The sequence below is a fragment of the Schistocerca serialis genome, chromosome 8, assembly GCF_023864345.2.
Source record: "Schistocerca serialis cubense isolate TAMUIC-IGC-003099 chromosome 8, iqSchSeri2.2, whole genome shotgun sequence".
Taxonomy (NCBI): domain Eukaryota; kingdom Metazoa; phylum Arthropoda; class Insecta; order Orthoptera; family Acrididae; genus Schistocerca; species Schistocerca serialis.
In genome coordinates, this window is record NC_064645.1 from 616,893,000 (window position 1) to 616,908,602 (window position 15,603).

Consider the following 15,603-nt stretch of genomic DNA (forward strand, 5'->3'; position numbering starts at 1 on the left):
GTGTTGTTACTGGCTGTTAGCTAGCTTTCTGTTGTCATTGATACATCATCTACTTCTAAACTGAGAAATACACAATTATTAAAAATTTGATGACTGCTGTCCAGTTTATACTTGGTTGTGCATTACTCTCTGCCCTCCTGTAAGCAGTGCAGCAGTGTTTTTTGCTCTGCTGAGGAAACATGTCCATGAACATGTGATTATTTGCTTGCTACTGTATCATCTGAGAGCATTGATGTGTATTTTTTTGTTAAATGCAGGACCTTCTGATGTACAAGGAAGAAGGCTTTGCCAAGGTTCAGAGCCTTGTGGAACTAGCTCAGACTGTACTTGCTAACACTGCTCCTTCAGGACATGATGCCATAAATCAGGCTTTGGGCAATTTGCAAGAAGAATGGAGTGTTTTAGCATCAAAGATGATGGAAACAAAAGTATGTAACTTCCTGTTAAGTTATAAGTTGTTATATGTTTACAAAATAAAGTAACAAATTTGTACAACAATATATGTAATAGATTTGTAATATAAACATCTACTCACCAACTGTCAAAACTGGAACAAAAGATCTGAGCAGACAAACATCCATTTAGAAATGGTTGAATCTTAACTTCTGGGGTTTTGTAAAACTACAAAAGCTTAAGATTTGACTACATTTTTAAGTTTTCACGTCTGTTAGTGTGGTTTCAGCTATTCCTTGTTTGGGCAGCTTTTCCTCTTCTGCCACAAATGTTATTTGATTTGTTTAGCTATTCCTTAAAATATTTTTTTTGTCAATTATTCCTTTCTGGTATTTCTCAAAAGTGAATGTATCTTTGAACCCAGGCCATACTGGATGACAGTATTCATCGGTGGGCAGGCTTTTTGGAACAGATACAGCAGTTGAACAAAACAGTTGATTACTTGGAAAGTGTATCAAATGAACTGTCAGATTTCCAGTCAACAATGTCCGAGAAGAGAGCCCAGTTAGAGCGCATAAAGGTTAGACTGGAAGGATTATGGCATATGATTCTTTTTATTATAATTGACTATTACAGTTTCTACACATGTGTTTATGGTTTCAGTGTCTGGATGAGAAGGTACGTTGTGAGAAAATTGAAACCGATAGTTTGAAAGCAAAGGCTGCAGAGATGCTAGCAAGTGGCCAACAAAGCCATGCTGCTACACAAGCACAGCAGATTTTGAATAAATTTGATTCACTAGCTGAGAGGATAAAGGTTGGTAACACCTATCTTCTAACAAAGCATTTTGCCGTACAGGAGTATGTCAGTAATTAACTATGTAACTCATTCATCAACTGGAATATATTATTACAGTTTAAAAAACAACTGTCATCTGGAGCATGTGTATTTTTTATAACATTATGCAACATCTGATTTCAGAACTTGCTCACTGAACGGGAAGATCAGTATAAGGATCATCGACTGTATAAGGAGGCTCATGATGACCTGATGGGCTGGCTGGGAAGAGCTCGTGAGAAAGTGCCATCACTGAAACAGAGACCTCTCAGTGACAAACTTGCAATAGAAAATGCTGTATGTATCCCCTTTATACAGTTCTTATAAATGACCTATTGACAATCTATTGTTAAATGTAAAAAGTAGTGTGCCAGATGCAATGACCTGTGGTGACCAGTCACATAGCTGAAGCACTGAATATTATATCACTTAGATAATATAAGTGCAGTTTCTGTTTTGTTTTCCCCAAAAGCAGCTATAATTACAGACAATCATAGAAGATCAAAGACTGTCCTTGCCTAGTTATTGACTTCACAAAATTTCCCAAATTCATGTACCTGGTTTTGGTTCATCTAGCATTTCATTCCTTTCCAAACAGCATACAGTACCAGCAAAACACCACATTTAGGTTACGACTGCCAGCTAATCAGTCACATTTGGTGTAAGCATGACACTCTAAAATTGCTGTTTTATACTGCACTTTCTGAAGTCTTAGTATTGTCTCTCTGTAATCAGCCATGTAAGGTTCGAGTATGCTAAACAAGAGATTTAGTGAAATCATAGGCAGTCACTTCTAGAAGTGTATGAGAATTCCTGTATTAAATGTATTTCACTGCTGGCCACTTCTTCCTGCAACACTCTTGCAGGTGCCTATGGTTGTGTTAATAGCTCGAGATTATATGAGGACACACAAGTTATATGAGTAATAGAGATGGTAGTCCTTGGTGTAATAGTTCTGGCGCACAATAAGCATTGTCTTGGCAGTTAACCGTACATTGATTCTGCTTGTATATTTACTACAAGAGCCTAATCAAGCTAGTGGTGAGGAAAATTCATCTAATGTGTAGTGCTAACAATGTTATAAACAAGTGGGTATTCGTGTTCAGGACTGTGCTTGAAAGGAGAAAAAATTATCTAAGTGTGTCCTTGCTTTTTGTACTCATAGAATGTCAGGTTCTTGAAACAAAACAGATAATGCAATTCAAGATTCTATGTTATTCTTGTAACTCCTTGATAAAAATGGGAAACTGAACGAAAATAAAGTTTTTAAATTATGACTATGTAGTAGCATTGAAAATATAATAAGCTGAAAAGAAATATAGTAGTTTACTCTAAGATAATTGACAGTATTTATCACATACATTTTTGAGACATTAATTGCACATGTGCATGAGGAAATACAGAAATTAATTCAGTACAGTGGAAGAATAATAAGTGGGGATGTAAACTGTTTGCAATGAATAAAGAAAGCTCAAAAATTAAAGTATCATAAGGCCAAATGAAACACATAAGATAGATGTGTTTTCTGATTTTATAAATTTCAGAGTTCTTCTTTTGGATAAACCATAGGAAGCAAAGCTTTAGAAGGTGCAAAAAAGTAGCAGGCATTTTGCTGTCAACTCTAATCAAGTCAGCTAGCAGGAGGAATGAAAAATACACACATATATACATTGTAGATGACATGCGTGCTGCTTCCTCTATTCCCTTTCTCTCTCTCTAGGATCAGGAATCTGACATCCAAATCTCGAGCAACTGTTTGTTGGCTACCTCAAATTTTACTCATATTTGGAGAATGAAGATATTTTGGCTTTCAGTGCTCAAACATGATCTGTTATAAAACTTATAAACACCCTGCAGTAGTCAAAACTTAATGTTTAGCTTGAGTACTTCAGATTATATGTAATTATCAACAACAAGAGGATACAACAGAGTATGAGATATTGAGGGGCAGAGGAGGTATATACCTATGCACATAGAATTTTGGGAAAGATTTGGAAAAAGAAGAAGAAGAAGAGTGTAATTATAATTCCAAAAAATTTCTCTAGCTACTACTCTTGATTAAGTCATGCAACACCTGAGACTTTTGGCATGGAGGAAACATGTCATGTCTATAATGAACAATAAGGTCAACAGCAGTAGCAGCTGCATTTGTATTTCCGTTGAATATTGAAATTAAGAAAAAGTACTTGAAGCTTTTATTTCCGTCTGTTTCAAACTGAATTTTTAAGTCTACATAATCTGTCTAAGCAGTTCTGGATGCCGTGCATCTAGCATTTTGGTAGTTCTTGCAGTGTCATTTCTTTTATGAATACAGCCTGCTATATTGTAAATTTGAATACTGTCATTTCAGGTTGCTCCATTGGAAGCTCTGTTGAATAAACAGGCACAGGGTGAATTACTTGTAGAGCATCTGACACACACAGCTGAGGTTGCTGCTGCAAGTACTGCTCCTCAAGGGCAAGAAATAATCAAGAATGAGGTTCGTGCTCTACGAGAGTCATTTGAGGGATTGTTCAAAGGTATGTGTGTGCTGTGCATAAAAGTGAAATTTTGTATTTTTAAATTTTAGTCCGACAGTTGGTGCTTCACTGGTAATTCTATTGTTTCTTTATGCTTAAGTGTACCAAACAAACTCTCCTACACAGTTTTCCAGCATTATTGTTCAGGCAATAAAATCTTAGTTCACCCCATTGATTTGATTTGATTTTATCAGGAAAGCCAAAGCAACATTGGTCAAGCCTGCTCCGAAACAGAGTTTATTGTGCGGTATCATTCACTGTGTCTCTAGTAAAGCCAACCAGTGCCCTTGAACAGTGCAAGGAGATTTTTTGCCAGTGATTTGCTAGATACAATTTCTTCAGGTGTAGTTGATCCATATATTCTGTGTCTTTTGTTCTCCAATGCCTCGCATTCAAAGATCAAATGTGATGCAGTTTCCTCCCTCACACCATACAACCTACATTTGGGGTCTTCCTCTATTATCCCCAGTGTATATAGATGTTTTTTGAAGTTCCCATGGCCTGTCAATTGTCTATCCATGAGTTTCATTTCTCTCTTGTTCAAGCCCAGGGTTGAGAGACTTCTCTTAGAACATGATTTCGGCATCAATACCTTGCCATGTTCTTGCTTTTGGACCTTAGCCCAAAAATCTACATGCTGTTTCCTTGTCCAGTCTTGTAGTTTTATTTTGGTCATCGCCTTGGTGTCAGTACAGGTTCCAGTACAATAAATGGTGTCATTGCCCCTATTCTGGCCAACCTGTTGGTTTGCTCATTACCACTAATCTATGAGTGACCATGGACCCACAATAGGTTTACTCTATTGCTTTCCCCTAGCCCCACAAGGACTTTGTGGAATTCTGCCACGATCTTTGATCTTGTTGCAGAGGCTGCCAGTGCTGTTAGGGCTTCTTGACTACGACCTCTGTAGCATCTCCACAAATTCTCCTCCATGCACACCCTGATAGCAGATATTTCTGCTTGAAACAGTGGCCATCTTCCTAGAGAGATTGCACTCTCCAGCCTTGGCTGCGCTCCATATACCCCAGCCCCAAAACCTTGGTCTGTTTTTGAACCATCAGTGAAACAGACTATGTCCCCAGTATGGTGTCGAAATTTGTTCTCCCAGAGCTCTCTACTTCCAATTACTACATTGAAAGGCTTGTTGGAGCAGCTGGGGGTTATTATAGAGTCAGCCAGCATTTCTCCAACCATACCTATGTCTACCTCACTCAGTATTTCAGTGTGAAATCCTGGATACCCCAGTGAGTTCCCGTTTTTGCCATGCTTTAACATGTGTGCTCCAGCTGCTGCCTCCATCTTTACCGTCAGGTGTAATGGGGGCATTTGCAGCATGGTTCCCATCTCATCAGTGGGTGTGCTGCCAATTCCACCTGTAATGGCTAAGCAGACCCATCTCTGCACCTTAGCAAGCTCCTTAGCAGCTACCTGCTGTTCTACCTTTTTCCACCACACTCTAGCCCCATAAGTGATAATAGGTCTTACTACCATGGTGTGTATCCAGTACATACTCTTGGTGCTTAAGCCCCAGTTTTTACCACAAGCTCTCCTGGTACTCATTAGAATACCATTCACCTTGGAACATGTGATCCTTATGTGAGGGGTCCACGATAGTTTCTCATCCAGGGTTGCCCCTAGATATTTCACTATCCTCTTCACTGGTAGAGTTTCATCGAGAAGCTTGAGATTCCAATATGTGCATTGGATCCGATTCCTCGTAAATGGTACTACAACAGTCTTCTTAGGACTGGCCGTTAGATCCTGTTTCCTGCACCAATTTTGCACAATGTTCAGTGCTCCTTGTGCCATAGCTGTGACTGTACTTGAGAATTTGCCAAGTATTAATATGACAAAGATCGTCTGCGTATCCCTGGCAAAAGTATTGTCCAGAGTTTAATTCTACAATGAGTTCATTCACCACAAGGTTCCACAGTAGAGGGGACAGGACCCGTCCTTGTGGACAGGCTCTGGTGGTATTGATTACATTTTTTCTTGCATCATGATGGCTTCTACCTTTCTACCACTAAGCATGGCTCTAATCCACCTGCAAATGGTGGTCTCCAAGCCATGCACCTCTGCTTCCTTAACCACAGATTTGAAGGTCATGTTGCTAAAAGCACCTTTGATGTCCAAGAAGATGCAGGGGGCTATTTCCTGAAAGTGTAATCCTTTCTCCACCTTCCCAACAAGTTGGTGGAGTGCAGTTTCACATGATTTTCCTGGTTGGTGTGCATGTTGGTTTATGTGTAGAGGGACCCTAGTTAACCTTTTCTCCCTAACATGCACACTGACCAGTTTTTCTAATGTTTTAAGAGGAAAGAAGGACAGACCGATTGGTCTCATATCCTTGGCCTTGGTATGATCAGTTCTCCCTGGCTTTGGAATGAAGACAACCTACACTGCCCTCCAGCATTAGGAATGATTCCCCATAGGATTTTACTATAATCAACACATTCTCTGGCAGATTCCTAGTTCTCCCTTCGAATAGCTGAAAACCAATATCTCGCAAGGACCTCGTCCTGGTCTATGTTGTCTGTAAGAGTACATTGAGGCAAATGAGTAGTTCCAGCATTTCATGTGCTGTCCTTGTACACTCCCCATTGTCTTTCCTTAAAGTTCCTTCTGGATTAGTTGGTATCCTAGTGAGGATTTTGTGAAGTCTGGCCTATTGAGCCCATTTTCCTTTCCTTGTCCCAAGGTTAAACAGTCTTCATACCTGTTTCCTCTGTGATTCCAGGTTGTTGTTCCACCAAGATGCATTCCTATTTGTGCACTTCTTGGTGATTGAGAGCGGTTGTCATTGTATGAGGTCTTGATGGCCTCTGCTATCTCCTCAAACTCTACTGGATTCCTTATCGAAGTACTGACTTCCGATAGGCTTGAGTCGAGGTCCGTCCTATATGCCTCCCAGTCCGTTCTCCTGGGGTTCCTATAGAACATGGTCTGTCTAATGCCCATTTCAACCTTGAACTTAATATACATGTGGTCTGATGAGGATGGCTCTAAAGTCACAGGCCATTGTTTGATATAACTACCCATCAAAGTGGAACCAAAGGTTATGTCCATTACCTGTTCCCTTCTTGTATTCCTAAATGTAGGTTCCTTGCCCCTGTTGAGGATCTCTTAAGTTATTAGCTAGAATAAATTCTAAAGGTTCTCACCTCTACTGTTGATGTCAGCACTGCCCCACACTAAGTTGTGGGCATTAGCATAGCATCCAACCAACAGTTGGTAGCCCTGTTGTGCACAGGCTTCCATCAGTCTCCTCACCTCCTGAGTAGGAGGAGCACTGCCTCATGAGGAAGGTATGCCGAGGCTTTACTTACTCCCTCACGATACCTTCCTCACCTTGTCGCATCCTGATGGTCACTAATTCCCTAGAACAAAAGTCTGCCATCGGCTTGAAGGGGATTCCATTTTTTACGTAAATGCACGTTCTGGAGTTTCTTATATTTCTAGCATAAATCACCTTACCTTCAGTGCCGCCAAGGCCTGGTACATCCCCTTTACATAAATAGGGTTCCTGAATCAGGGCACCATCCACTTCCTGTCCACCCAAAAGACGACTCAAAGCAGCAGTGGCCCCTTTATCTGCAGCACATTCAGTCTCCATCTTGTCGCCATTGTTGCTTCTGATGTCTTTGATTACCCTGACAGCAACCTGTGAGAACCCCAAGAATAGTCTCAGTTCCTGTTCCCACATTCCCCTCAGGGACTTCTCTCTGAGTTCGAGCACAAGGGTTTGGCCATTTGGTGCAATCTTCCAGTTGAATCCTTCCAATCCTCTGTCGAGACTTTTGGGTTTTGAGAACCTATTTTCTCAATCAGAGCCTCTGGAGAGGTATCCTTAAGGAGTTTTGGCACCCAGATTAATATCTTTGCGGTCTTGAAGAGCATAGCTGCTGTCTTTACCAGCAGCTTTGCATCCTCCCACAGTGATATTAGGGGCACCTTTTCCTTAAGCGATTCCACTGTACCCACCCCCTCACAGACAAAGATAAGAGCACTGTGATCCAGATACTCTCCTGAATTTAGGTCCTGGACCAGTGTCCCCCCCAATCTTCTCAAAGAGAGCCATCTGTGCGAGCTTCTCCTGCTGCAAGGTGATCTTGACCAGTGGATAGCCTTGCTGGATAACTGCCCTTGGATTTTTCTGAATAAGGTTATCCTTAGAAGTGGGAATCTTAGATTCCTCCCTCAGTGTAGAAGGGGTTTGTACATCCTCTTTGCCCTGGGACAGTCTTTTCTTGGAGATCTTGGTCTCAAGCCCTTTTAGTTCCCTCCACTTTTGTTTAGGAAGCCACTCTTTGACTTCCTTTAGCATTTGTTCTCTAAGAAGTTTCCTCCTCTGAGCTCCAGACAAGTCTTTGATCTTAATCTGGTCCAACTTCTTAGTAACCATTCCCACTTCTTGAACAGGTCTGTCACCCTGTTCAGCTGAGGGGATGTTTTCCATCAGTTCCAGCCCTGATGTTTGGGTGTCTTGAGGTCTCAACTTGCCCTTTTCGTGTCCATTTTGGTTCCATGAGAGTTGGGGATCTAATCAGTCCACACCACAGAAACTCCACGCGGTGCAAGGCTAATTACTCAGGGAGGTCGTCCAGTATCCCTGAGGCTCCATTCACAACACATCTTCCCACATGTCATGCACTCCTCGGCACAGATAGCATCACACCTTGGGTTGGGTATTGAGGAGTTGGGAAAGGGCAAGGAATGGATGTGGGATGACAGATCGTTGTGGGACACACTTAGTCTGGTCCATCAGCCAAGACCTTACCAACCGTAGATTCCCACAGCCAGCATAGCCCTCAACTCCCCGCGAACACACAAGCCTCTCCACCCGCACGGACAATGTTACTTCAAGGTGGTGTCCCTTGGGGAGGAGTTCACCCCATGCTTTTGCAGTGTTTTCAGTAACTAGTTTTTTTTCCTGTAGCTTCATCACCTTGCTCTATACAGAAGAGGTCATTTGTTTCCAAACTGTGAATGTCATTTACTGAAAAACAAAGTTCTACTACCATGTATTGACTAAAATAAAGCCAGGAAAATAGAAGGAAATAGTAGGGACTAACAGCCTTTGAGAGCCCACACACAAACCCAAAAGTAAGATGTTGGAATCTCCAACTACTATTCAACTGAATGTTAAGATTGTTATCTTGAATAAGCCCAGGTTGTCCAACTGAGCTAATGCAATTTATGAAATATGTACTAGACTACGTGTAAGGGGGAAAAGAATAATTTTGTCTAATAAGTCAGCTTGCTATTATTCTAAATGAGTTCCTTGTGTTCTAGAACATGTAAAATGTGGCTTAGTCAGTTATACATTTAATGCCATATATGTTTAAGGAGCTGAATGTTGATTACACCGGAGAGTGAGTGTGAGTAAGCTTCTTATTTGTTTAGGTGGACTGCCACTAAGGTTCAGATTTTAATACTAAATAAGTGTTAATTCAGTCCTATATTTCTTATTTTTACATATTTATATCTTAGATAAAAAGGGCATATTGTAATGTGCCTGGATAGCTTGCTAAACATACCTTTTTGGGTTGTGCATCACTTTACTTTCTTTACTGTACAGATATTAAGCATCAGAAGGAGCAGTTGGAAGCAACTGTAGTACAGTGGCGTGATTATAAGGAGGAATATGAACGCCTTTCTGATTGGCTTCAGCAGATTGATATTCTTATCAAGGCCCAGAAAACAGCAATGTTAGCAACACTGCCAGAGAAAGAGAAACAAGTGAAGGAAGTTAAAGATATCCTTGAAAAACTTGAGAAAGGACGTGAACAGATTGAACGTTTCAACAGTACAGCTTCTGCTCTTCTACAGTCACATCTAGATACTTACGTCAACAATCAGCTGCGACACTTGAACTCTAGATATGAGGTATGTCATATAAACATATCTTACTAGATTATTTTTTGTTTCATCTGAACATTCGATGACTCCAGTAATATTAGTCTGAATACATATGAAAATAATATATAAAAATGTAGTATACATAAGTGTTAAAGCAATGACATTTGCCTTTGAGACAGAATAATAAGCTACAGCCATCCTAGTTAGAAAGAAGTTGATGATTGTTTTGACTCTAAAATTCGCCTTAGTCAGTCAGCTAATAATAGAAGCAACATGTGTGTGACTTTTGGGGCAAATAGACCCACTAATGCTAGTATGCCTAGTGGATGTATTTCCATCTGTGTTTTCAACGATCAGAATCATAAACTCAAAAACTGAAATATCCATGTACTCTGTTCATAAAGTATGGTTAATTGATAGATACTTCCTACATCTCTGTGATTGGTTATTAATTCTATTTTTATGGACTGGAAGTGTTATTGTTAAACATTTCTACTCCAATTGAATATTACTGTGATGCAATAGAACTGAAGGCATGTTTTTTATGTTAGGAGAGTGATAATTATTTTATTTTATAGGTCAAGTCAATCTTGATAAAAGTATTCTTGAGAAGATGGGTACTGAATTATCATAGATGAAAAGTTCTTGGTTGTTATTCAGCATCCATTTGTTTGTTAATTGTTAGATCAAGCAGACTTTCATCACTGACATCGAGGCTAAAAACTGGCTTCTCAGACATGATAGCATCAGCTAGGTATTGTTAGAGAGAAGGAAGCTTCTGGAATGTTACACAGCAGGGGCCTCATAATTTGCTTCCTGCTCTCTATATGTATGTGGGGGATGCTGTCATGTCCTTGCAGTCAGCATTTTCTCCTGATGATGATGGTGGTGTTGGTGACAGTACCAATTGAAGTTATTGGAAGGTTGGGATTACCAACCAAATTGTTCTGGCTTGGCAGCCAAAAAGGTTTTAGTCATCAGTTCTGGTATACAAAACTGAGATCTGTTACTATTATTGGAGCATGCAATGGAATTTACATTTTTATACATATGTAAATCTAAACAAGTTCTGTTTTTGCATATCAAACTGAAAGCGTAAGTTTTACTATATTTGTGCAATACCATAATTTTCTTGGGGTGTTGATTCAGTAAAATTTGAAGCAGGGCACCCACATAAACTACATAGTAAAAAGTTAAGTACTTCATGCTACTGCATCGAAATTCTTGCTGGGTGTGCAACAGAGAAAATATTCAAAAGAGACTAACACCTTATTGTGATTTAGTCAATTTTTATGTGGCAATTCCTCAACTAGTAAATGTTATTCGACACCCTAAAAGTGAATCATATAGGCCATGAAGAATGTTGTAACCATAAACTCATGAACAGCTCCTCTAAAAGTTTCAAATACTATCCTTATTGTGTTTACATATTCTAAAACAAACAAAATTGTAGATGCAGTCTATATTAGATGTAATTTTCATTCAAATAGATCCATAGTGAGGAGATCCTCCTGGGTGGAAAATGTGTCAGAAAAATGAGAATATGCACTAAGTATTTACAAAGAAAAGCAAATATTCTAATGTAGCTTCCACAGAACACCAGATGCAGAATAAGTAAAAAACATCTTAAACTTATTTTCATTTAAAAGGTAATAAATAACTTGCCACATAACATGTAAATGTTCAGCACAGTGAGGTACATATGGTACTTCTTGGGCTGTTGTAGCCATGCACCATTAAATGGAAAAATTATTTTACAACACTTGCTTGCAATGATCACTTTACTGCACTAAATTTGCACAAAAATCAGATTATACTAATACTCTCATTTTCTGATGTTATTAGTAATCTATACACATCGGTTAGTCCTACCAAGAAATTTATCAGTGGAGTGGAAGGAGTTGGCCACCAATAAATCCTTTAGGCTCCTCTTAAACTGAACTTTATTAGTAGTTAAACTTTTTATGGCCCCTGCCAAGTTACTGAAACTGTGTGTTCCTGAATAATGTACATCTTTCTGGATCAAAATAAGTGACTTTACGCTTCTGTGAAAATGATTTTTATTTTTAGTATTAGTTCCATGAACTGAGCTGTAGATTTGAAAAAGAGCTATATTTTTAATGATAAATTTCAGTAAGAAATAAATATATTTGGAAGAAGTCATAAGTATTTGTAATTCCCTAAACAACTTTCGGCAGGACGTTCTTGAGTTCAAACCACAAATAACTGAAGAGGTCGACGGAAGGAAGTGGCAACCCACAAGAGCATATGTTTGATTCACCAAAGAACTATCACTCAATATCTCTCCTGTGTCATCTTTACAAACTGTATGAGAGACTTATTTTAAATTGTATGACAGACTCTGTTGAGATGAAACTAATTCCTCAACAAGCTGGTTTTAGACCTGGAAAATCATGTACTAGCCAAATTCTGTGCTTAACAGAACACACAGAGGAAGGATACAAAAATAAAAAGATAACAGGGGTAGCTCTGGTCGACCTTAGCTCTGAATATGATACAATTAACCTCCTCTTAAACTGAACCTCTTAACCTTAACCTCCTCTTAAACAGGCTGCTGCTCCAGAAGCTCTATAATGAACTAAGACACTATCAGTTTGTTAAGATTATTAAGTCTCTATTACAAAATAGACAATTTTATGTTGTCCTCAATGGGAGAAAGAGCTGATGGAGAAACCAGAAAAATGGTCAGGCACAAGGAAGTGTTTTGGTGCCCTCCCTACTTAATCTGTACACCAACGACCAACCAATGCCTAAGCATACAAAACATTTTCTGTATGCGGATGACCTGGCAATTACAGCACAGGGGAGGACCTTCAAGGATGTAGAACAGAAGCTCGAGAAAGCTCTTAGAGAAATGTCTGAGTATTATAAAAACAACTTTCTTAAGTCAAACCAGTCCAAAACACAAGTCAGTGCCTTCCACCTTTGATCCTGGCAAGCTACCCATAAACGTATCGTCTCTTGGAATAATACCACACTGGAGCATACCAACAAACCAACTTACCTGGGCTTGGTGCTCGGTAGATCTCTAACATCCAGTTACCATTGCGAAAAGACGCGACAAAAGGTAACTGTCAGAAATAATATTCTGCGGAAACTAGTTAACAGCAACTGGGGTGCTAAACCTTCCATATTAAGAACCACTGCAAAAGCCTTATGCTTCTCTACAGTCGAATATGCCTACCCAGTATGGTCCAGATCAACCCAAGCAAAGAAGGTCGACATAAGTTTTAATGAAACATGACAGTTAACAATGGGATGCATGAAACCTACTTCCCTACCAAAACTATATAGAGCTGCCGCGTTTGCGAATCCCAACTTTCAGAGAACATCACATGAATTCACAGAGAGGCTCAGACAAACTATTGACGATAGGCATCCCCTTTTTGGGAGTGAATGTAAACCCGGGCGATTGAAATCCTGCAAAAGTTTCTTTGCTATGATTATAGAAGAACCACCAGCTGATTACCCACCTGCACAGGAAGTGCCCAGCAGATTCAGCACAGACTGGAAGACATGGAGGACACTGAACCGAATAAGGATAGGGGTGGCCTCAGGGAAGATAAATATGATTAGATGGGGTCCTGGAACCACAGATGATAAGTGTGACTGTGGCACTGTGCGGGATATGGAGCATCTGCTCGCCTGCCAAAACTGCCCTTGTAGGTGCAACCCCGACGATTTATGGCTGGACAAGAAAGAAGCCTTGGAGATGGCCCTATACTGGGCTGAAAGATTGTGACTTGGTTTCCGGGCACAAAAGAGTAAAATAAGCTGTGTGTTATATCTTTGGTTAAAGCCAATGATAAGAACATAAATACAGTAAGACAAAACAAGTTCTAAAACAGACATTTCTCTCTAGTGGTACATTTGGGGAAAAATGTTACCAGCATATGGTGCATTCAGAAACATAACAGATAGTGTGATCAAACTAGTTGTACTAAACTGAGAGTTAGTACCTTCTTCCTCACCAACCCCTTCAATTCTCATTTTGTGCTTTTGGACCCTGAAAACTTGAGGTTGGCTTGATGAGTTACTTCAAAAAATAACTTCTATGATATTATGGAATAAAAGTAAACCTAGAATACTTGCGTTTTTATTTTTATACCACCTTTGTCTGACAACATTTACATTGCAAATAGGGATTTGTTTAGGCACTACAGCAGTTCTGTTATATGCTCCTTTGAGTTGAATTTATTATCAAGCTGTAACCCCAAGAATTTAACACTGTCCACTTCCTCAATCTATTTGTCATCATATTTTTAGCATTTACTGGTGAGAAACTCGTTATATAAACTGCATATAATACGTGTTTTTTTTTTAAATTTAGTGACAAAGAATTGATTAGGTAATGAAAAATTCATAGACAAGGTCAATCTCTCAGTTTATATGTTAACAGACAAAACTTGAGACGACATGTTATGTATGTTCAAAAGACCCTCAGGCAAAACTTGGAAATCATTGCATAGTAAACTACCCCATCACATCAAAACAATAAAGAATATATCATTATTCAAAGTGACTCTTCAGATATATTTGTTACATAAAATTTACTGTACTCTATCTTGTAGCATAAATATTTAAGTTTTTGTAATATTGATGGCAGTGTAGTTTACCACTGTGCATGAGTGTTTGGAGACTGTACTTCATCATCATATTAAGTGAATTTTCACCTCTCTTTATTATTAGGTTAAATTATTTATTTTACATTAAATTGTCATTACCTACACTATATGGAAACCATTTGTCAATTCTGATATTTTTAACTTACTTAAATAATAAATTGGTTTGATAAATAAATAACTTCATTTATAGGTACAAGTGAATCTTGCTAAAGATGTTCTCAAGAAGGTGGAAACAAATTTTGCACAACATCAACAGTATGTTGACAATTTAGAGAAGGCAAAAGCTTGGATTGAAAATGCTAAACAGATAATTCGTGACAATAGTGGATCTTCCGATACCACAACCCGTGAAGTAATACAGGCTCGCTTGGAGAAGATACAGGTAAAAATATTCATTCAAGAGTGAAGGAAGAGAAAATATATGTAACCACAGTTTGGCCTTCTTCATCTATATAACTGTTGATGGTTTAATCATTGCAATTGGCATCAGGCATTTGCTTCTTTTACTCATCACAAATATTGGGTATTGTAGATTGTAAATTAAAAAACTGTAACACACTGCACCGATTGTTTAGAATTCTCAATGCTTTACCACTTGTATATACGCAGGAAGTATTTCTGACAAACACATGCTTCTTATCATCCTCCTGATTTCTGCACAGTTTCCTCCCTGTTCTGTATTGCATAGAACATTCTCTTTGTCATCCTCTCTCCTCCAACACTTTTCCTTTTATTTTGGTTGATCAGTTTTATTGCAAGACTTTGCAATTTTTCTGCCTTTGCACCAAAAATTCATGGACTTCTGCAACAGTCAAATGATTTGGTTATGTATCTTATGTGTTATTTCCCATTTTTCCCATTCTCTCGTATGTCGTTTCTCTTTGTGCTTAGATATGATACTTTTGTATTTAATTTTTTAATGTCCACCAATTGTTTATTTGTTGCTTTGTGTTTATTCTGAATGATTTGTCTATGTCTGTCCATTCTTTTTCTTCTCCCTTTCATTTTATGTGTGATATCACATAATCTACACACATTCTCTTGTCTTGTTGGTACATAAATAAATTCCCAAGCAGGTATGTTTTATTCACCTTTACTATTGATGTTCTCTTGCTTTCTGCCAGTGTCTTTTATTTCACCTTCCTGAAGACAAACCTTGTATATAAATTTTGAGTTTCACATCACACAGCACAGCATCTTTTGAAATTTTACCAAATATTGTATTGTATAACAATGGCCATAACCTTATACACTGTTTTTTGTTATTTTGTATGAAGGTGTTTCACGACATTACAATCTCTGTCATCCAACCAACATACTAATTTAGAATAATTTAAGAATACATATAC

At 38.7% G+C, this 15,603-nt stretch overlaps 1 protein-coding gene across 2 annotated transcripts in view; it reads left to right on the plus strand.

Annotated features, from left to right (window-relative positions):
* LOC126416038 (muscle-specific protein 300 kDa-like) overlaps positions 1-15,603 on the plus strand; it is a 643,030-nt gene that overhangs the window by 322,767 nt on the left and 304,660 nt on the right. For both annotated transcript variants that reach the window (XM_050083501.1, XM_050083503.1), the window contains 7 exons: positions 258-428; positions 818-973; positions 1,057-1,209; positions 1,375-1,527; positions 3,581-3,749; positions 9,328-9,635; positions 14,445-14,636. In XM_050083501.1, coding sequence (XP_049939458.1) covers positions 258-428; positions 818-973; positions 1,057-1,209; positions 1,375-1,527; positions 3,581-3,749; positions 9,328-9,635; positions 14,445-14,636 — 1,302 coding nt within the window. The remainder of the gene's footprint in view (positions 1-257; positions 429-817; positions 974-1,056; positions 1,210-1,374; positions 1,528-3,580; positions 3,750-9,327; positions 9,636-14,444; positions 14,637-15,603) is intronic.